Below are 25209 nucleotides of genomic sequence, written 5' to 3'. Positions count from 1 at the left end.
GAAATGTTGACTATAAATTCAGTGTAACGAGTTTATGAATGCTATTATACACATGCATTTAATTATTTTTAAACATCTGCTGACACGTTTCTTTGCTCTTTTCAAATTATACAATGAGACATCATGTAATGTAAAGAAGAACACTAGAAAATCCTGGAAAGGTTTAGTAAACAACTTTAATAGAGTTTTCTGAATATAAAAGTGCCATTTATCCAAAGCAGCTGAATAGAAGATAACAAATGACTGGAAAATTTGGGCTGGCAATCCGAATAAGAATGTAACAATATATTAAGAAATATTGCCTCCTGTTTTTCAGAGTATTTTCTTTTTAAGCCAGGAATGAATTTAACTGTCCAACCTGTGATGTGTTCACTATGACTTTGAATGGTTTAGTTCTGAGGGTCCTTGGGGTATTCAATCCAATTTTATCTTTAAACAGTTTGTGAAATCATATTTTAATAAAATGATCAATGCAATACACAAATATGGCTGATATATGTACAAAAGTATTGAGAATTCTGTAATAATAGCCTAGAGCATTAAGGCAAAAAGGTGTATTCCACAGGATTCAAAGGGATGAACACTGACTGTGAAATACTGACAAACATGGTCCTTTTTAGGATCAGAAGCAAGTACTAATGTCCATCTAAAAACATGAAACCTAAATAATAAATATTAAAGTCTCTAACTCATTAGCAAAGAACAGATTTAAAAAATTCAAATTTAAAGACAAAATATACAAGCATTTACTTTTTATGAGCATTTTGTATTGAAGTGATTCTGCATAAACCCTGTCAGAAAATATCAAAAGCGGTAACAACCAAGTACAGGGTTCAGGAAAAATGTTCCCAAGCAATCATCCATGAGACGATTGATACTCATTCCTGTCCTAATTTATGATACTCATCACAGTACACGTCTCCACCATAGGCCTTTTTGTTAACTAAAGAACCAAAAGTACCTGATTCAAGTTTGACACTGAAATGGGTCAAAATCAAGAAAATATGTTGTATACATGGCTCCTTAGATAAACTTACAAGACACATGAATTGTAACTCAGAGAAATTGCAGTTGCACATACAGCCCTTAATTTCTTCACGGTGTTTACATTTACAATGAAACCTTTCAATATTCTGGATGACATGATGTTCCTTTCAATGAGACATAACATTTGTGAATGAATTAGACATAGGAGTTAGAAAATGTCAATATGGTATGATTTTCGTCTGGTAAGACCCTGTTAAACTTACCCACATTTTCAATACTGTGTGTGATTTTATTAATACAATGTCCCGTTAAAGTAAAGATGCCAGCATATAAATATGCTATTACTTTTCATAAGATAAATTTCAGTAACTTTCACTTGAAAAAAGAATTCCAACCCTCTCATTTTTCACAAAGTATTGCACTAATTATTCATTTTGGTCAAACCTCCATTCTAGACATTTAAAGATGAATGGCATTAAACCTGCTGACTGACCAAAAGAACTGGAATATTTTTTGGTCATTACTGCAACTAAATTTCAACCATTTTGTTTTTGTCCTGACATGAACTTTAAAATAAGATTATAACAGCTTACATTAAGTGACACTGGTAATCAGAAGAGACCGTTGAATTACCCATCTTGAAAGTTTGGAACAATATGTCTTCTGAAAATTAATTACATGCATATCAAAAATATCTGATGGCATCTTGCCTGTGTCATGACAATGTATCAATATTGCCTGTGTCATGACAATGTATCAATATTGCCCGTGTCATGACAATGTATCAATATTTATAAAGCTTTGAAAATAATGAAGACCTGCAGCAACCAAAACATTGCTCGATTGCCAGATGAAAAATCAGACACATTTAGTCAGACACTATCTCTTAAATTCTCAGAGGTCTGAACCATAAACATATTTAACAGCTCATTGAAAGGGGATCTTTCTGCATATCAAAATGTCTGAATTATTGAAAAGTGTCACTGAAATGCAAACACTATTCAGGGGCTAGTTATTAAACATCAACGTAATGTGCCCATAAAATGTATCTATTTTTAAAATCAAAGTTACATCATGTACCTATGTAGAAAAAGTAAAAAAGTAATTTTTTAGTAGTTTGTTCTAGACTGACATCAAGTAGGCAGATATAACTGACCCATGTCAAATGTTAATCGATGTTGAACTTTGTCTTTTGTTAAGGGTAGAAAATGCCCTCAGATTTATTTAAAATGTGTGATTCTGCATCTACTTGACTCAGGGACATGTAGGCAGTAATATTTTATCCAGCCCAGCCAATTTTTAACCTGCCTCGGTGAATGAATGAGTGCCTTTCCTGAGCCCTGTGGTCTAATCATTTCCTCTAAGATTTTAAATTAGAGTTGTCTACCTTTATAAAGCCTCATGTTTTTAAAGATTTAAAGGTCAATACGACTAAATATAGAAAGTGACTTGTTTTAAAAGTACAATCTATCTTAATAACTGAAAGTAGACGTCATGCCATATAGTGTGATTGCAAGATTAAAATATTTGGAATGTTCATCATCACAGGTTTGACAACATGGACATCATAATAATAATAATAATAATAATAATAATAATAATAATAATAATAATAAAGGTCAGAGGTCATGCAGGAGCACTGTAATTGATTAGCAATATACTGCTCAGAAAGATCTATTGGAGAAAACTTCCCAGCAAATGAATTAACTCACTGTGAAATTCACTTTGTGATGTGTGATTGGACGATTCATGTTAAACCCCAGATGAGTAAGTGCAGGCCACAGAAGCTGTTCATAGAAGCGTTCAAATGAATATTTCTACGCTTAATTGTTGTCAATTCATTATCATTTATTTTAAAAAATATTTCACTTGGAGGAAAGTAAAATTTTTAGGGGTCCAACTGACTGCACACAAGGAAAATTATTTGTTGTGTCTTTAGCCTGTGGCTTGTAACAGGTATGAAACCCATGAACAATGACACTCAATGAAAAGTAATGAATTCATTATCTTTAGTTTGATGCCATGTAACTTGGATATATATTAACTATCACACAGTATAAAAAATTACTGTTGAAAGCAAGAATATTGTCAAAGGACTAATAAATGTCCAAAACCATACTTGTGTTAGACAATATTTGGACAAAACAAAAACTAGGACATATTTGGGCAAAACACAAACACACATGCATGTTTTATTAATTTAATCAAATGAGATATCTTTAATTATTTTGACAAGTATTTTGTCGTATGGGTGATAAATATAAAAAATGAATAGAACATTTTTGAAGACAAATTTAAAGAAGATATGTCCCAAAACTAAATTTTCCAAGTATTCTATATCAATCTGGAGACAAAGGAAAATAGCAAAATTATGTTATCAATTTAAACCATGTCTATGCAAAGTAAAGTATTTGAGTGTGTGTGTGTGTGTGTGTGTGACTTGGATTTTTAACGTAGCTTTAACAATTTGTTAGTCATATCACTATGATGTCTGCAGTGTGGTAGTTTATAGTGATGTCTAGCACTGGGGCACCATGCTGCAGACATGTAGCTTCATGTCCCACCCAGTCACATTATCCTGATACCAGGCCGACCAGTCCTAAGACTAACCTCTTAATGCTGAGTGCCAAGCAAAGCAGCTGTTGGTACCATATTTGTAAACCTTTGGTATGATTCGACCGGGGATCGAACCATCGACCTCCCGCATCCGAGGTGGACACTCTAACCACTAGGCCACTGGTGCAGTCCAGTAAAGTATTTGACATTGACACAAAAATATCAAATCACATATAGTTAACGAGAGAATATCAACTATATACACTTAAAAGAAGAGTCCAATTGCAAACTGTAGTGACACAGATCTGATGGCAAGTAACGCGTTGGCAGATCAGAATCTTTGTTGCCTGCAGATTGACTTGACTTATAAGCATGTATATATATGGTACATTTTTCTAAACAATTCACAACTTGAAAATAAAATGACTGAGGTTTGTATGGCACAGTTTCACGTTTTTTAATAATGATAACTGACACACTACCGGGTGAAAAGGTTTTCCTGGAATGCAATTTAATACTATTTCTTTCTTTTAATGGTTAAGTGTACAATGAAAACCTCAGATAATTTTGATAACAAGATTTTCAAATTAGCTGCTGTGGTGCACATACTGAAAATCAGCTTGGCACCATTTTCATTTAGGACAAAGTAGACATTATCTGAAAGTTTTTGGTGAAAACCCCATATCATAATGATCAAGCATTCAGAGGAAGTAGTGACAAAATTTTTTTAAGACTGTCATTGTGGTATCCATATTGAATTACATGTACAACCAAGACCATATTTGTTTAGGACTTTGGGTGAAAAACCTGTCTTAATGACAATTCATATAGGTTGAGTAGTGGCTGTTGTGTTGGCCATATTGGACATCAGAAAGGCACAATTTGCATTTTAGACCAACAGGACTTTATAAGAAGCATTCTCATGAAAAGCTCACATCAATATGACTTTCTGTGCAAGTAGAGTTGTGATAACATGATTTTTAAAGATGGCTGCCATGGTGGCCATATTGGATGTCAGATTGGCATCAGTTTTATTTAGGACAAACATGACATAACTAGAAACCTTTCTGTAAAATTGCCATCTTGATATGAGCATCCCTCTCTTCTGAGCAGTAGTAACATGATTTTCAAGAAGGCTGCCATGGCAGCGATACGGGATGTCAGCTCGGTACCATTTTTATTTAGAAGCAGCTAACATCATAAGAAGTCTTTAAGTGAAAACACCATACCAACAGGACCATTCATTTTGAAGGAGTGGTAATAACAAGATTGTAAAGATAGCCACTGTGGGATCCATAAGGATATCCTAGCAACACCATTTTCATTCTGGACAACACACAGTGTGTAAAGTTTCAAGGCAATTCTCGAACTAGTTTATAAGCTTGTGCTAATAGACAGATGGAGGACAGACAGACAGACAGACAACAGACCATCCCATAAGCTCTTCTAACCAGTAGATCCAATAATAATAATAAAAATAATAATCTTTCCTAACAGAAAAATACCAGTACTAATCAACTAGAAATATATAACATCTATAATAATTAAATTTAGGTGACCATGGCAATGAAAGTTAAATTTGTTGATGCTTTCTTTGCTTTTCAATGAAAGAGAGTTCAATTTGTTGATGCTTTCTTTGCTTTTCAATAAAAGAGAGTTAAATTTGTTAATGCTTTCTTTGCTTTTCTATCTGAATCATTGTCTTGTTCATAAACATATTTACAACTGACCAAGCCATAATATTACATAAGTAACAGACACTAGCTATCATGGATCTTTTTCTTCACACTGCAAATATCAAGATCGAAAATTCACCACAACTCCAAAGATACATGCATAAGTGTAAAAAGAGAAAATCTTAAAATCATGCATTTGATGTAAGTACATGTCTCTCCTGCAAACTAAACTATGATGCAACAATTCTGCATTCCATCCAGCACTTTGCAAAAGATGGTGAGCTGCCTCTCCCATTTTGTAAAGATGGGGGGGGGAGCAGTAACCAGTTAAAGGTGATACATAGACCTAATTTCAAACTTACTACTTATGCTTTTGCAGAAAAGGTCATGCTCCTCATGTTATGTGGTTGTGAAATATCACTTGCAAACACCTGTGCTCTATTTGACTTGATATTTATTCAACTTGTCTTTTCCTGATGATCTTTACAGACAATGTGAAAAAGGATATGTATTTTTGCATGATTTCTCCCACTATTCCTGCATTTTTTTTTCAGGAGCAATTTATAGAAGCTGGTGAATCACAGTACTGCAGCCTGGAAGCAACAATGATGTACCCACTCAGGATCTGACTTTCACAAATTTCATCAAATATCTGAATGTAAAAAGTTATATTCATGCTTCCCAATACGCTAATGTAGACAAAAGAGTTACTCAAAGGGAAAATCACTATAAAAAACAGAATTGCCAAAAATTCAAGATCAATTCTTCCCTTTTGGTGCTGACTGTTGAAAGTTGTAGCAGCCATGTTGGATGACAGATTGGCGCCATTTTCACTGCTGATCAACTAGATATCACAAGAAGTATTTTGGTGAAAATGATATGATGACCATCCATTCAGAAGTGGCAAGAACAAAAATTTCAAGATGACCACTGTGGGGGTCATATTGGATTTCTGAGCAGCAGCATTTTCATTTAGGACCAACTAGACCATGGGAAGAATGTGTGCATAAAGTTTCAGGGCAATCTTCCAATAGTTTTGGTGGAGTAGTAACAACAATGTTGTGTTAATGAATAGACAGACAAATGAAAAAACAAACCATCCCATAAGCTTTCCTGGTCTATGACCAGTATTAAAAACAAATGTTATAATAATTTTCATTGACTTCATAACTGCAGAAGAATGGTTCAAATTTATTAAAAAAAATTTTAAAATAAGTATAATTTTGCAGGCATACCTGTCTAGCCGTTTCTTGCTGTCGATTCCATTCATCAATCTTTTTCCTCTCTGCATTTGTTGAGAAGGAGCTAGTGGCTTTCCACTCTAAAGGCTTCTGCTGGGAAACAGTGGCTTCAAAATCTTTGGTAGCTTTGTCAAGTACAAAGTCATCTTTAGTGCTCCCCCCTGAGCCCTTGGTAACTGCATCATCAGATCTTAATGAAAATGAGAAGCTATATCGACTGTCCTTGGTTGCAGGCTGGTCAAATGATGATTCAGACGAAAGCTTATTTTCCATCTTAGATGTTTTTTGCCAACGTTTAAGGATTGCCGGTGGTCCAAAGCCAGCAGAATCATTTGTATCCTCATTGCTAATTCTACGCAGTAAAGGAGGAGGTTCATCTTTTGGAGGCGGTGGAGGGGGTGGAGAATCCATTGTATCCACATCACTTGACTGCTTTAATGGGGATGACCATGAAAGAGGCTCAACTTTACTGGACTCTGAGACAAAAGAAAATATTGAATATACCAAAATTGTTCTGTTAAAGCCAATTCAGCAGACTTAGATTATCTGCCATAAATATATTATTTATCTCAAAATTATGTTTTTTAACATTTCTTATCAGACTTTTAAACCAAAATTGACTTTATACATTCTATCCAATAGAAATGTAATTAATGCAGTTGTACATTTACCACATAAACCCAACTGCATATATAGACAATATGTGCCATCACATACTGCACAAATAGTCCAGAGTTATGCTAATTATGCATTATTCTAATTATAGACTTGTGTCAGTGCCATGTAACATGCCAAGCAATCAGGATCTATGCTATTCATGCTGTCACATATTGCACCAAGAGCTCAGGATCTATGCTTTTTGTGCATTATTCTAAAATACTCTTGTATGGTGTTATGTAGCATGCCAGGCAATCAGGATCTATTCTATTCATTCATGGTTCTAATTGTCAACCCATGTTTGGTGTCACATAACACACCAAGAATTCAAGATCTATGATGTTTGTGGTTGGTTTCATGCAGAATGGCTAGGTGAATAGCTGCCTATACACAGAAATGCAGCTGCATACGAACATTTTGACAAGAATTTTTAAAAAATGCATTTCAAACCAATTATTTTACTGATTTTGTTGTTAGTTTTGCAATCAACCTTTATATGAGAAAAGTCATTCAATGATTTCATGACCAGTGTTAACACTGAATATATCTAACCACTTTCTTTGTTGTTTACTATACACCTGAAGACTCAACTTATTTTATGCTGGTACACTGTCAGCAAATCTACGTGTAAGATGTTTGCAATTCATCTTGCCAAGCCAAGCCATGACACAACTAACACAATTTCAAACTGACAAGATGAAGACAAGATCATGATTTGCAAAAACAGGAATCCCCAAATATTGAATAAACTGAGAGGGTGTGTTATCAAACACTGCTGAAAAAATAATCACCTTTGAAAAAATATCCTAATTCATGAAAGCTTTTGGGGCCTATTAATGCCTTTGTCAAAGTTATATACTTCAAGCAACAATTAACATCCTTTCTTGCAAACTGCATACAGCTGAATGCCCAGTAGCTGCTATTGAAAGCACATCCAGTCAGGAAACAAGTACAATTTTTTAAGAGAAATTAACTATATTATGGTTCAGAAAACTGACTAAAATTGAGTATCAACTTAATTACATTTTTCAAGACAATACAACTGTTCTTGTTACCTGTGACTTTAGCATTTTTGAAATCAGGCTTGTTCCTCCTAATTATAGTTGATCTTTCCTCTGTAATAGTATCACTTTTGCTGACTCCCTGTGTCTGACATTCCAAGCCTGGTGCTGATTGTTGCCTGGAAACAGTCTGAATTGTGATTGGTTCCTCAAGTGTCACAGAGTCTCCCTCACTATGATCATTAGCTGTAGACATGGAACTAGTGCCGTCTTCCTCACTTCCACCTCCACTTTCTGGCTCCTTGTCTTCCTTGCTAGACATCACAGTGTTTGGTTTAAGAACTAAAGCAGAGAAGGTGATTGGTTCACTTAATGTGCGACTAGGTGCTGTAACAGATTGCATCACATTTTCCTGAGCCATGACTGGACTCTCTGCTCGTTTCCATGTTCTTTGCTGAGGTTTTGACTATAAATAATAAAATGAATAGATAAAATAAGCATATAAAAATACTCTTTCTTTCAAATGTACTGTCATCTTCCCTAGCCAAGGTTCTGATAACTACATCCAATCAAAATTAAGTCATTCAAATTTGAACACTGTTTATTTGTGATCAAGACAATGGGAGCTCGCAACCTTAATGGACTGACAGTGCTGGTCCATGCTTGAACAAATACCTCTCACTCAAATAGACCTGTCATGGCTTCCTTCAGGTACATAGTCATACTTTCGATGTTAAAACTTAAAAAGTATCTGTTTTTAGGTCAATTGCTACAGCTGTTTTCGGCTGATTAACATGCACCAGGCAATTGGTTGATTGGCATTACATACTAAGGGAGGCAACACATGAAATCAAAAAGAGGTCATAGTGACAAAGCACTGATACACCTGTTCGATCTGCCAAGGTATACATAGGGATATCGGAACCTTGGCTAGCAAAGATGATGTACTGTGAATTCACTGTTTTTGATGGCACCAATTTTCATGAATTTAATACTTGTATAAACTATGGACTTGAAAATACAATAAATAATATCAATCTGTAAAAACAATATGAATCCTTCACATTCCAAACTTGAGACAAGGACAAAAATGCCCTTTTTCCAAACCCATGAAAGTTTATACCCTTTAAAATAAAATAATTTCTAGCATTACCTGACCACAAAATGAGTTTATTGACGAGTCAGTTGACCAAAAGCATGACTAAATACAAAAGTAATCTATGAGATTAGCCTCTGTACAACATATCAAAACACATGGGTTGAATCCTAATAAGGAAATGTCCTAATGGGAAGGTCTAATAAGAAGAAAAATCTGTGCAAAAATAATTTGCAGCTGCAAATAAATTCATAACCTTGCTGTGATTATGCAACAGAGAGAAAATATTTGTCATGTCTTTTTCTTAAGTTGAAATTTTGGAGGATTTTATTTTTGAAACAATCTCATTTTTCTTTATAAAAAAAAAAAACAACAACAACAACAATAATAATAATAATAATAATAATGTTCTTGTGACATTAACATCATTTTTCATCACATGGCAGGCTATACATCACCGCCAGTATATCTGGTAGAGGAAGAACCCAGAAAAAAAACCCAGGAAGAACCATTGATCAAAGGAAACTATTGGCAAGCTTTCTCACATACCCTCACTGGCTGAGTCCCAGACTCAAACCAACTCAGAGGTGAGATATCAGTGATCTGTAAAGGCAAGCCACCTAAGACCACTGGCCACCCAGGGCCCCAATGATAATAATAACAATAATAATAAAATAATAGCAATATTCTTTGTAACCTGTAGAATAAGCTGTTATAAAGCTATTTTTCCACAAACAACAGACCACAGAAGCTAAGATGAGGCAGGGTAACTTGCTTAAGGGTACTTGAAACAATCCATTGGTAGAGAAGTTTTGTTTAAACAGTATTCATTTACATAAGTCATTGTGTAAAGTACATACAAATGAACAAGAGATAACTGAGCAACAAGCATTAGCTGAGTTTGAGCTCTCTCTTCATTAACAGTAATATTTACTTATATTATGTGGATGATGTTATTAATGAAGGCATAATATTGCAAACAATGAAACACAGTAATGAGACATTAAAAGAAAATTATTCATACAATGTTGCAATAATGTCAGACAGTGACTTAAAACATTTACAGTGGAAACAGCTTCCTGTATTATATGAAGATGTTGGCATTGATTGGGGGTGGGAATAAAGGACTTTTGACTTCGGTATGTACTAGTGAGATAACAGCTTAAAGCAGTGATCAAGCAAATGTCTTCGTTGTAATTATTTATATATTTATGGACTGGCTTAAAGATGTTGTCATTGACCTCAACCATTTCAAGAGATTACCCGTTAATAACAAAGTTTTATTATATGCTCATTTTTACCTAGTTAACTTTACATTGCCAGAATCATTCAATATTACCCAATACTGAACTCGCGCGACAATACACATATAGCATTCACGTGCATAAAGGAACTACTTTCTATTGTAAACAAACAATGGACGCAGACGCCAGCACTTTTGATTTTGTACACAAATCATGTACACTCGCGTAAGAGGCTCTTTATGTTGTGGTTGTTTAAATTTGTTTCTGAATGAACTAAAACAGATTTTTCATGGACTGCCACATACCAGCTGCTTTGGCACATTCTGCGATGATGCAATGTTACGAATTTAGGCTAGCTACATTATATAACAGACGCAAAATAATGTCCTTACAAATAACATACAAGTGACAAGTCATATTACTCTCTTCTTTAGCTGGTGATAAGAATGGCAAAAATAAAATATACTTACAGTTTTACATCCTGAATTTCTTCAAAATGTATTTTCTTAATTCTGCAAATCTGAATTACATGAGCCATGTCATAGGTTTTCAATCTGGATTACACATTTCAAAATTGTGTTGTAATTTCGATGATAAGTGCAACTGCATCCTCCTTACTGCACTCAAAATGAAATAAGCATTAAATTCCATAGCGTCTTTTTGATAATTGCAACTGAAAGACTTCATATTTTTCCCACATTATGATTTCAAACATGCAATGACAAACAGAAACACATTTGCAGATGTCAACATGCCTCTCCCTAGCTTATTAAATCTCATGTATTTCATGTGGAATCGTCACATACAAATCCAGTCAATAATCACGAAATTTCCAAGAATCGAGAAAAATACCAAAATCTATTCATTCCAGATCAAATGGAAAAGTTGTTCCAATGCACATTCATTCACAATATGACTCCAAATTTCAATTTTTAATAGACACGCCATTTTCTTCCGAAAGTTATGTCGAGTGCACGACTAAGTTCAAATTTATCTGGGTGGAGTTATGTGCACAGTAATAATGTTGTTGTGTAATGATGAATATGCGCTTGTGTATTTATTTTGGAATGCGGCATACATTCATTTACATTGTTTCTTGTAGTGTATTGTGTTTATATAATTAAACATTAGGTATAATTAAAAAAATGAGCATATAATAAAAAGGTTACTGCTTTTGTATGGGAAAATATGAACTTGTTTTGTCGGAAGGATATACTGCACTCCCAAGGTCGTGCAGTATTCCATCCCAAAACTCGTTCATATTTTCCCATACAAATGCAGTAACCTATAAATATCTGTGATATGTGGCAATATTCCTGTTCTGTTTCTGAGAGTTTTACAGGCTAAGAGAAAATGCTTTGTAGGTTCTGGTTTGCCGTATGAACATCTATTGCTAAGTGACAAATGGTTTTTGAAAATATCTTTGTTTAGTAAACTACATCCAAGTCAAAGTCTTGTGTGCATAATTTGTGCTCATCTTTCTCCTTGATAATAATAGATGGGATTTTTATTTTTTCCCATTTTGTGTCCTACAAAGGTCAAGCATGCAATGTAGAACTTGTTGCCCCACGTGATTCTGCCTACTTCAACTTGTATTTTTTCTATATCATCTTTTTCATACGGTGTGTAGTTATCCAAAATAATATTCCGTACTCCAAAAGAGGCCTTAAAAAGGTGTAAAAAAAAAGCGCTAATGATTTTCTATCACACTGGAATTTCCAACTCCACAGAATGTCTAACCTTTTCCATGATTTGTAGCTTTTTCCTGTACAAGTATCTGCCAAAATAAGGATTCTTTGAAAGTTAGGCCCAAGTATTTATTGACACTTTCTTGACTAAAATCAACTATACATTGATTAGCCCGCATATTGATTTTAAGTACGTCTTTGTTCAAAATACCAGCAGTCAGGGTTGGGTCCTCAACAATAATTGACAACAATGTAGGGTTGGGTCCTCAACAATAATTGACAACAATGTAGGGTTGGGTCCTCAACAGTAATTGACAAAAATGTAGGATTGGGTCCTCAACATTAATTGACAGCAATGTTTCATTAGCAAACAGTCTCATACTGGACTAAATATAAGTGACAATATCATTAATGCAAATTACAAATAACAATGGTCCAAGTACAGATCCCTAGGCATGGCTCAGGAAAAAAACAACTTGCAAGCATTCCTCACTGGGTGACAGAGTTGCAAGAGTTACTCAACCTTGTCATCCTATATACCCAACTGAGTCCACTTCTCTACTACAATGCGTAAGCTTTACTAAAGAACAATGGGTACCTGATGCAAGTTTGTTACTAAAAATCATGAAAATATTATACTCTAATACATGACACCTTAGACAAATATTTGTAACTTGAGAAATTGGAGTTGCACATATAACCTTCGATTCCTTAGTAAAATTCACATCTGCAGGGAAACCTTTCAGCATTCTAAGCATCATTTCCTTTTCAATGATCTATTACATATCTTTATGAGTTAGCAGAAGTTAAGAGACAGAGACGGTCAACATTTTATGATTTTCATCTGATTTTCATCTGGTTGCCTACACTTGCCCATATCACCCTTATTTTCTTAAGCTGAGTGGATTTATTTATACACTGCCATGTCAAACTAAAGCTGAGTGGATTTATTTATATACTTCCAGGTCAAACTAAAGCTGAGTGGTTTTATTTATACACTGCCAAGTCAAACTAAAGCTGAGTGGATTTATTTATACACTGCCATGTCAAACTAAAGCTGAGTGGATTTATTTATACACTGCCATGTCAAACTAAAGCTGAGTGGATTTATTTATATACTTCCAGGTCAAACTAAAGCTGAGTGAATTTATTTATACACTGCCATGTCAAACTAAAGCTGAGTGGATTTATTTATACACTGCCATGTCAAACTAAAGCTGAGTGGATTTATTTATATACTTTCATGTCCAACTAAAGTTGAGTGGATTTATTTATACACTGCCATGTCAAACTAAAGCTGAGTGGATTTATTTATACACTGCCATGTCAAACTAAAGCTGAGTGGATTTATTTATACACTGCCATGTCAAACTAAAGCTGAGTGGATTTATTTATACACTGCCATGTCAAACTAAAGCTGAGTGGATTTATTTATACACTGCTATGTCAAACTAAAGCTGAGTGGATTTATTTATACACTGCCAAGTCAAACTAAAGCTGAGTGGATTTATTTATACACTGCCATGTCAAACAAAAGATGAGTGGATTTATTTATACACTGCCATGTCAAACTAAAGCTGAGTGGATTTATTTATACACTGCCATGTCAAACTAAAGATGAGTGGATTTATTTATACACAGCCATGTCAAACAAAAGATGCCAACTGTAACATTGCTTGACAAGGTGAAAAAAATCACATAAATTCTGACATTCTGTTTCTCTTAAATTCTCAGAGGTCAGAGACATGTGACAGATTATTTAAAGCAAATCTTTCGTTGCATAAAAATAATGATTAACTTACAGAAAAGTATTACTGTAAATACAAACACAATTAAATAATTGAGGGTTAAGAGAGAAACTGCAATTCCTAATATTGTGCCAATATAAACTTTATATCTGCTAACAAGGTATACAAAAAAGTTAAGTTGTTTCCTGTGCAACATGTTTTAGACTGACAAATAGGCAGATTACGTAAAGGTTATTTATAAATGATGCATGCTAATGTTAAGCAATGTTGAACTTCCACATTTGTAGGCAAAAAATGCACTCAGATTTATTCTCAATGTGCAATTCTGCATCTTTTTGGCCCAGGGTCAAGTATGCAATATTGTTTTACTTAGCAAAGCCTAGTTTTACCCACTTGAGACAAGTGGACAAGTGCTTGTCCTGAGTTCTGCCATGTGCACACCAGCCATGCCATTTTGTTGGTCTGAAATACAAACTTCTGTAACAACATACTGTGTCCTGTTTGTGAGATAATTTTCAAACCATTTCAAATATTTGTCACCAGTCCAATATCTTAGCTTACAAAATAAACTCTATGTCAATGAGGTCTGAACTCATGATGCAACAGCTCTGAGTAGAATGCAACCAACTGAACCATCAATTTCTCATGAAATATCAAGCTACTGTTTCTTTTAAAATAGTGGCCAACAAAAAAAATCAACACTGAAGGTGCTTATTATTGCAAGAAGAGATTAAACAATCCCTTTCGCATCAAAAACTCTTCTACGATTGTAAGGACTGTTATATCACATTGTATGCATACTACAAACTGTTTATAATCTATTACCTGACTGTCCAACTGTCGGAGCTCATTATTGTACGTCTCATGCCGATTTTCAGCCAGTAGCTTGTCCATGATACTGGAAGACTCATTGCTCGTGCTTCTGTTGAAGTCCTGTATCAATGAAAGAAAGAAATATGCATATAATAAACTGACAAAGAACAGTTCAAAACTAGTTCTTAAGTAGCCAAGTTAGAAACTAGTTTTGTCCTGTACATTGTCAGTTTATTGCATTTATCTGAATCAGTCGCTGACATACATGATCCCTAGCTGGATCCAGTGCATTTGAAAGGACTGTTATTTGCCATATGATCTGTATTCTTTATATATATATATATATATATATATATATATATATATATATATATATATATATACACAGAAAGAGAGAGAGAGAGAGATTGAAATCTGTGATTGCAAAATATACATCCCCACACACCCCTTTTAAGACCATATGAATATAGACGGACTGTGAGATCAACGTCTGTTGCTTGTACACTTTTGTCAGTTTATATCTTGTATGTGCTATATACAGTTATATAATGATGTGGATCTCAATAGTTTCTAGTTAAAATCCGAAGTTAATGTGGGGCAGAGATGAACCACAGGGTCAAAGTTAGTTGTATGTATAAATTTGTCCTTTTCAAGTCCAGTACGTTTATGTGATTATAAGGAGCAGATCTCTGTAGTTTTTATATTATGACACAGGGATCATTTCTCTTGAGGAACGGATAGACCACTGGGGGCCTAGTCTAAAATGTGTTGGCATTTGGGTCATCGATCACACATGTAGATTCTCAAACATGTAACACAAACAACTCTGGAGGTATCTGAAATGTATGTAAAATCTCTCTCTCCCCATCTCCACAACTCGGGAGAGTGATCAAAGCTCCAAATGTACTGACCCAATCGTACACCCAATGGGCTATCACTGACCCAATCGTGCACCCATTGGGCTATCACTGACCCAATCTACACCCATTGGGCTATCACTGACCCAATCTACACCCATTGGACTATCACTGACTCAATCTACACCCAATGGGCTATCACTGACCCAATCGTACACCCATTGGGCTATCACTGACCCAATCTACACCCAATGGGCTATCACTGACCCAGTCTACACCCACTGGGCTATCACTGACCCAATCTACACCCAATGGGCTATCACTGACCCAATCGTACACCCATTGGGCTATCACTGACCCAATCTACACCCAATGGGCTATCACTGACCCAATCTACACCCATTGGGCTATCACTGACCCAATCTACACCCAATGGGCTATCACTGACCCAATCTACACCCAATGGGCTATCACTGACCCAATCTACACCCAATGGGCTATCACTGACCCAATCTACACCCACTGGGCTATCACTGACCCAATCTACACCCACTGGGCTATCACTGACCAAAATGTTCCTAAACAGCACTAATGATTATGAAGGAATTCAGAAACATTACACATATGTGCATATGTATGCACTGTATCACAATATCCATATGCTTCTTTATAAACACTGGGAAAATACTGCCCAATTGTGTTATGACTATGTCATGTCAGCCATTACAAAATCCCCATACTTCTTTATAAACACTGGGAAAATACTGCCCAATTGTGTTGTGACTATGTCATGTCAGCCATTACAAAATCCCCATACTTCTTTATAAACACTGGGAAAATACTGCCCAATTGTATTATGACCATGTCATGTCAGCCATTACAAAATCCCCATACTTCTTTATAAAGACTGGGGAAATATTGCCTAATTGTGTTATGACTATGTCATGTCAGCTATTACAAAATCCCCATACTTCTTTATAAACACTGGGAAAATACTGCCCAATTGTATTATGACCATGTCATGTCAGCCATTACAAAATCCCCATACTTCTTTATAAAGACTGGGGAAATATTGCCTAATTGTGTTATGACTATGTCATGTCAGCTATTACAAAATCCCCATACTTCTTTATAAACACTGGAAAAATATTGCCCAATTGTGTAATAACTATGTCATGTCAGCCAATACAACAGCTGCAGTAAAACAAGATATCGTACTTGTGATAAATTGATAATAAGTCCAAGAATCTTGATGAATACAAGCAGCAATATGAGAACTTTGTGGGATTTGACATGATTCAACTTGTTTCACATATTTTATATCAAAGGTGTCACCCTGTAAGCAGATCAATACCCATTCCTCTAGGAACATTAGAGATCCAGTTTTATTTCAATAAATAATGTCAAAGAATGGACTGATATCAATGCTCCCAGCAGACAATTGGTAAGGTCAATGATTCCAGAAGACAATAGGTAAGGTTAATGCTTCCAGCAGACAATAGGTAAGGGCAGGAAAAGTATTACTTAAATGTTCAATACTTTCTTAGTAAAAGTAGATAATTTTTGCAAAAATGACAAGCTGATCTTTTGATCATTTTGGTTAGTACATACACATATCAATAATTTTCCCTTCACTCTTGAATAGTAATCATTGGTCAGCTAAAACTAGAGGAATGAAGATAAATTTGCTCAAGTAAATCTCTCGAGATCCCCTACCTCAATGATGGAGATGAGTCTATATGGTCAACAAAAGTGGATGATTCTTCTTAAAATAATCAAGTAAAATGACTGGTCAATAAGCATATCTTCAATTCTTGACCAGGATATATGCTATGTTTCACAGCAATAAACTTAAACCTTAAAAAGAATGTGCATTCACAAAATTCTCTCATATAATGTATCTAGTTTCAAGTAACAAAAAAGAGCACCAACTCTTACAAAAATCTTGTGAGCTAAAAGATTTGTCAATATCATGAGAGCACAAAGGTTTGTCATTATTATGACAGCACAAAGATTTGTTAATATCACAAGTGCACAATAATTTGTCATGACATCACAAAGACAGCACAAAGATTTGTCAATATCACAAGTGCACAATAATTTGTCATTATTATGACATCATAAAGATTTGTCATTATTATGACAGCACAATTTGTAATTGCTATGACATCACAAGAGTTGTCAATATTCTGACAGAACAAAGATTTGCCATTATTATGACAGAACAAAGATCTGTCATATTGTAAAAGCACAGAGAGTTGTCAATATGATCATCTCATCTTGAGATGATGGCTATGATATGTACCAAGGATCACAGTGATTCATAAAAACTGAGGGACTAGCTACATTAAAAAAATGTCATTGTATACTACATTCAGCTATAAGACAAAATGATAAACAGGTGCACAGTAATTTGTTCATATTAAATGATGGCTACTAATATGTGCAAAGTTTCATTGTGATTCACTGAAAACTAAAACACCAGTTATGTTCATGAGATTCTGTAACACACCATATCTGACTCCAAGTCAAGAAGGATAACTCCATATCAAGGGCATTAACTTGAATTAAAACTGCCCTGATCTCTTGATATGCACATCATCAGCTGATAATTGTAACATATTCCAAGTTTCATGGAGATCTAATAAAACCTGTGACACAAATTTCATTCACAAAATTCTACATACAGTTGCAAGTTATAAACGGCAATAACTCCAACAAAAATCAAAGGTACAGTGATTTGTTGATGTGTACATCTTCTGATGTTGACCACAATATGCAACAAAGTGATCCATTAAGAACTCTGATTCTAGCTGCATTACCTGTCTATAACATTTACCAAGTTAAGATGATCCATTAACAAATATGAGACTTAAGATGTGTTGATAAGATTTTGTCAAATTTCATGCAGTTCGCAACTGAACAAGGGCAGTAACTCTAATAAAAGTTTTGAGGGTTCAAAGATCTGTCAATATGCACATCTTCAGCCGATCACAATAATGCTTACAAAGCAATCCATGAAATATGGCATTAGTAGTTGTGCTAAGATGAGTGTGCACCTGATGGAAAGATGAATGGACAGAAGGACTAAAATAAAAGCAACATATCCAAGAAGATTATGGTCAATACTATGAACTTTTATTCCCCTTGTTATTTTGTTTTAGTGGTTACCATATATACTTGCTTGTAAGTCAAGTCCAACTGCAAACTCAGATCTGCCATCCTATATGGTGCCAGCAGATCTGGGTCTCTACAGTTTTTTAAAGGTAATCAGTAGAACAAACACAGACCCTGACTTGACAGTGCCTTGTGTCTATGTTGTTTGCAGCTAGACTCAACTTATAAGCAAGTATATACAGTCTGCAAAGATAAGAATTTATTGGTGATTAAATTTGAGGAAGGGATCCTATTTCCTCCAAAGATGAATCCTTGTTTGTAAGGGGTTTATCTTACAAACATGAAGCCCACAAAAATCAATATGCCTCTAATGTAGGTTAGAATTTACAGTATCATTGCATATAAGCACCTTAAATTTTATCTGTGTCTGCTTCCAGTGAAATTTAACATGTGCAATTATATACAAAAATTCATACAAAAATAAAAACTAGTTTAAATTAAAAACTTTATAATATATCAGCCTGAAAGACAGCCTACAATGTTTCCTATGCATTTTTAAATCCTGAATTTGATTTTATATTCTGTACTACAAATATGGATTTTAAAAACTGGCCTTAAACTTGACTTGACTTGCCTAATACAGCAAGGCAAATGTTCTGACAATATTAAATAGTCCTGACAATGTGGAAACTTAATTTTAGATATAAATGATTTGTACCTATGTATTTATCTATATATTAAATAGAAAAATAAAAAATTGAAGTGGTACCTGCAAACTTGAGTCAAATGAAGGGCTGCTGGTGTCAGATTGCATTTTTGTCTTATCTCTCTTGAATGGACTGCTTCTGTCTTCAGACAGCATCTCATCCTCATTTGGACTGTTTACTGAATCAGAGTTGAATGCATCACTATTGTCTGTGGAATGAGAGGAATCCAGTCCATGGGCATTAAGAAACATAAGCTGATTACCATAACAACAGACCTAATCAGTATAAACAAGGAACTGGCTTGATAAAAAGCCAATGGATAGGTGATGAGAGAGATTGTTGACCATACAATTTCAGTGGAGTTGTTTAAAGCTCTCAGAAGCAAACTGAACAACCTGCCAGTGTGAATTAGTTAGGTCAAAGGATCACCAGTTTCACATACAAAACACCTGTTTGATTTAAACAAGAAGATAAAAATGATGGTACTGCAGAGAACTTTATCCATTTTAGTGTGTAATAAATAAAATGTTAACTGGAAAATTTAGTGTAAACAATAAAAATGAAATGTTAATAATGATGATGGAATCCAAAACTTTCAACTTGTGTCATGCAGTTCCAGAAAGATGGATGTCTTGTTAAAACTTCACTGTTAAGTGTAATTAACTGCAAACATTTCGCAAACCACCAACCTGACATTAGGTGAGAATTTGGCCTGGCATTTTGCCAGAAAAAAGGATTGAATCAGACACTGCAGAAGTTCAAAGCAACTAGGTTAAAAAATGCAAAAAAGTGGATTACAAAAACCTATCTCATTACCTCTTTTAAAAGGAACTTCACATCAGCAATATTACTGACATGTAAAGGTTTAAAATCTGACCCTTGTACAATAGAGCTACATCTTTCAAATTTTATTTTCACTTCTTTGAGCAACATAATAATAATAATAATAATAATAATAACAATAATAATAATCATCATTATCATCATAATAATAATAATAATGTAGTACTGAAGGAAGTAGTATTGTCCTTGTCATTTTTTAAATACTTATTTATGCATACAAGGCCAAAAGTCCTGTACACAATACATAAAGCCACCATTTAAATAGGTACCAGTAGGGTACTGTTCACTCTGGTGACTTCTGACCAATGTGTCTCAATAACCTGGATCTTTGGTATGAGTATGCCATCTTGAACTAAACTTTCTGTGCAGAAACCATTATGTACATATTAGACTCACTATGACCTTGACATTTGACCTTTAGATGCAAAATTTCTATGTTTCTTTATTACCCAAAGTACAAGCCATCCAAAACTTCGGTCAAGGAACTCCCTCTAAAACAAAAGATTTTGTTCACAATCAATTTTTTTGCAAACCACAATGATCTTGACCTTTCACCTTTTGGCCCCCAAACCAACAGGCCACTTCCATGCCTTATGTGCAAGTCCTCCACAAGTTGTAGTCACTGCACATGGTTTAGGAACAAAGTTATTACATGAAAACCACTGAATGCAACTATGACCTTGATCCTGACCCCCAAATCAATATTTTTCTATCTTACTTTAAGTCATCTAATAACTTTGGTAAAGGGACCTTGTCAAAAACTGATTTTTTTTACAGAAATTATTTGTCTTCTTTTAGCCACAATCACCTTGACCTTTGATCTTTTGACTCTGAAATCGATAGATTTCTTGCAATTATGTAAGATTTGATGGTGGCAGAACTGGAACACAACCAACTGTTTATTCATTTAAAAGTATGTCCTTGGTTCTCATTGTAGCTTAGCTCCTATATCCCAATTTGGAGCCCAAGAGAGCCCATGACCCCATCTTATTATGGATCCATCTATGCCAGGCCACTGCACACAGATTGCACTAATCCTGGATCCAGGACCTACCTCTGTCATCCATGTAACGCCTGATCTTAAGCTCCAGCTGTCCTGTTTTGACAGCTTTATCGATGATAGCTTGTGCCTGGCTATGGGTCAGATGATGTACTTCAAGCTTGTTCATAGTGATAATTTCATCATTCATTTGTAACTCACACACATCTGCAGCGCCACCTGGTGAGCAAATCATGACAAAAGCAAACATCAATTATTGTGAATCACAAAACTTTACTAGACAATATTCATTTACCAATGCTAATTACAAAATCATCCTGAGATAATTAAAATCAAGTATATAGTATTACCATGAAATAATACCATGGGGAGTATTAAAAAAATTTCAAGGATTCCCACACATTATGTATTTTTTTTTGTTGGTTTAGGCAATTTATTTGGTAATATTATATTGCCAGTTTTCAACAGACTTTTTCCAACTTTTGAAATTTCTGTGTTTAATTCTCACAATAGTACATGGCTGAAAATGATAACTGGTGATGCAACGCTAATTTTCAATGTCTGTGACATATGCAGTGTAAAGAAAATGCTTTCAATGTCTGTGACATTTGCAGTGGAAAGAAAACACTTTCAGTGTCTGTGACATATACAGTGTAAAAAAGTGTTCATTTGAGCATATGAAACAAAATGTTTGGCTTAAGTCCAAAATTAATATTGTAAATTCATTCAGTTTTGTGAATTTGTTTTCATGTTTTATAAGAAATTATGGTTTAAATGGTATTTAATATCATGGTCTGTGACAGTGGTCCTCTTTTTTTTAAATATAAGGAATGCAGTCTTTATATTCATCAAAAAAGCAGCAAGCACAAAGTCAACAACCATTGGTAGCATACAAAATATAGTGAATTCACAATATAAACTTCACAGCTAAAAAGAAACCAGTGAAGATGTCACACAAAATATCAGCTGGTGTACTTCCTGAACATGCACAGAAATCAAACAGCCAGTCAGCCAGACAGACAGACAGAAAACACAACTACTGATTTGGTCATCTGAGATCAACTATAGCATTAATGTATTTTCAGAACAATGGTAGGAATTTTAAATTCACAACGAATGACAGTAGATAAAGTGATTAAAACTAGAGTGATGCTAAGCTAGGTCACAGAAGAAGTAACATGCAGTAAATATCAGCAATTCTTTTACTACTGGGATTCTCAACTTAAACAATAAATCCCTAAAACTAACACAAAATACTATTAAAATACAGTTTATATTTGTATGTTTGCTCATATATGCCTTGATTAATTCCTCTCTTTCAAATTTTGATAATGACCAAATTTAAGGATTGATTGAATACAAGTTTGTTGTTGTTGTTCTAAGGTTTAATTCCATTTTTCAGCACAAGATAGGCTATCCATGGCGGCCAGTATAACTGGTGGCGGAAGAACCCTGGAAAACCCAGGGAAGAACCATCAACCCACAAGAAACTACTGGCAGGCTTTCCCACATACCCACACTAGCCGAGCCTGAGACTCGAACTCACACAGACAGAGGTGAGATGGCAGTGGTCCGGAACGGTGAGTGCTTTAGACCACACGGCCACTTGGGCGCCCGATTACAAGTTTAACCTCTTCTATCACAACGCGATCTTGCGTTGTTGAATTCAAGCTATCTTCAGTTTCACATTTACAAACTTTACCTTGTCTCCTCACTTCCACAAGGACAATATTTAGTGACAATGATACAAGTATACGGCCTAGTGATAATGATATGAATATATGGCCTAGTGATAATGATACAAGTATATGACCTAGTGATAATGATACAAGTATATGGCCTAGTGATAATGATATGAGTATATGGCCTAGTGATAATGATATGTGTATATGGCCTCAGAGCTCAAGATGAGGTCTGGGAAAATGTTTTTTTTTCACCCCAACAATTTTCATCACCTGAGTAAATTTATCAGGTATTTATTTATGTAATTGCACATTTTTTGGGGACAAACTGAACAAAATGTCTGTGCATGCACTTAACTTGTATGGCATTTATACAATTCAGTATTTTAGGCATTCTTGTGGAGTATATCTACTTCCACCATGTAAGACAAAAACTTTTCATGTCAATTAAATTTTGAAGCTATTCATCATGTTCCACCACAGAAAACTTTTAAGGGGTGGGGGGAATGAATGCTGTTATTATAATAAATATTACTTTGCATTTTATGGATAGTAACTTCATTTTTATTTCATCTCTTTTGAAGAATTTTACATTTTTACACTTCTCTTTTATTTTGAAGTTCATATTATTAAGAAGGGTTTATCATACTAAATATTTTAGCAAGTTTTTTACATTTACCATTTGCAGTACCGTATTTACTCAGTTATAAGTTGAGTCAAAGTGCAAGCAACAACAATTCTGTTCTGCCATAGCATAATGTACCTGCAGATTAGGGTCTATGTTGTTTGTTCAATTGATTATTTCTAACAAACTGCACATACCAAAATCTGCCAGCACATTATGTGACAGCAGATCTGGGTCTGTGCAGTCTGCAGTTGGACTCCACTTATAAGCAAGTATATACAGTACCTAACCTTAGCTTGGGACTATTCCATAACATATACATAGCCAGTAAATCTGCAATGCTCTGATTTTAAAAAGCTCACCATAAAAGAACATTTGTTTAAAATTACTTGAGTATGTAATGCTCCCTAACTTTTCAAATAATTCGAATTTGGGGAAAAGTAATTCAATAAACAGAAACACAATTTAGCAAAATCTTACCGTATCTAGTGCTCTATATGTTAAATGTTTGTTCCTAAAATTCGTAGAGTAAGAAATTATTTACCAAAGTTACTAACACAAAACTGATGCTAATGCCATAAACTTCTATACAATATATCACACACATGATATCTGAAAAGATTTTCATAAAAATTTGAGGTGAAAAATTTGAAAGGTATGAGTATATTTAGTTAAATGCAATGACTGTTAAACCTGTTAATAGATTTCAAAACAGCAATCCTATGTATAAATCCAAAATATTAGAATGGTCAGCTTGTTATACAAGAGTAACAGTATATTCAGGTACATATGAAGAAAATAAATAAACTGAACAAGAATACTTTAATTCACATTTATTCACTGGGAATCAATTTTCTTGAATTCTGTTATTGTCACAACTTTAAAGAGCAAAGGAGCAATAATCCCAACAGTAGAATTTCTTCTGATCAAAGGCACTCCAGAAGATTAAAGACCCAATGGACAATGATCCAGGACAGTAGAATTTCTTTCCACCTCAAAGGCATTTCTATAAATTAAAGACCCAATGAACAATGATCTAGGACAGTAGAATTTCTCCCCATCGAATGCATTTCTATAAATTAAAGACCCAATCAACAATGATCTAGGACAGTAGAATTTCTTTCTAATCAAAGGCATTTCTATATAGACCCAATGAACAATGATCTAGGGCAGTAGAATTTCTGCCCACGTCAAAGGCATTTATACAGGAACTAAAGACCAAATAAAAAATGATAAAGACAGCAGACTTTGTCCCCAATCAAAAGCACTCCAATAAATTAAAGACCCGATTTAATGAAAAATGATCCAGAGAGTAGATTTTCTTTCCCCAAAGGGGTTTCTACAAATTAAAGACCCAACGAACAATGGTCCAAACTGTAGAACTTTTTGCTTCTCAAAGTTATCTCTACAAATTAAAGACCTGCTGAACAATCACCCAGACAGAATTTCTTTCCGATAAATTTTCCTGGATTACATTGCTGCCATAACTTTAAAGGATCAAGGACCCAGACAGAATATTTTCTTTTCCTATAAAAGGCATTTCTACAAATTAAAAACCCAGTGAACAACGATCTAGACAGTAGAGATACTGTCCCATCAATTTTCTTGAACCCTGTTACTGTCATAATTTTAAAAACCCAAGGAACAATGATCCAGATACTAGATTTTCTT

The 25209-nt window shown here is 34.6% G+C and overlaps 1 protein-coding gene across 3 annotated transcripts in view; it reads right to left on the bottom strand.

Moving 5' to 3' along the window:
• The window catches only part of LOC149797495 (uncharacterized), a 361807-nt gene that overhangs the window by 38427 nt on the left and 298171 nt on the right, over positions 1–25209 (bottom strand). For 2 of the 3 annotated variants that reach the window (XM_089962310.1, XM_089962311.1), the window contains exons 11-15: positions 21286–21450; positions 19451–19596; positions 14720–14827; positions 8173–8584; positions 6455–6936 (exon numbers count right to left, since the gene is read on the bottom strand). In XM_089962310.1, coding sequence (XP_089818436.1) covers positions 6455–6936; positions 8173–8584; positions 14720–14827; positions 19451–19596; positions 21286–21450 — 1313 coding nt within the window. The remainder of the gene's footprint in view (positions 1–6454; positions 6937–8172; positions 8585–14719; positions 14828–19450; positions 19597–21285; positions 21451–25209) is intronic. The other variant, XM_089962312.1, reaches the window with a different exon arrangement.

The sequence above is a fragment of the Sinohyriopsis cumingii genome, chromosome 6 (assembly GCF_028554795.1).
Source record: "Sinohyriopsis cumingii isolate HCF-2022 chromosome 6, ASM2855479v2, whole genome shotgun sequence".
NCBI lineage: Eukaryota > Metazoa > Mollusca > Bivalvia > Unionida > Unionidae > Sinohyriopsis > Sinohyriopsis cumingii.
This window is presented reverse-complemented; position numbering and strand designations above follow the sequence as displayed.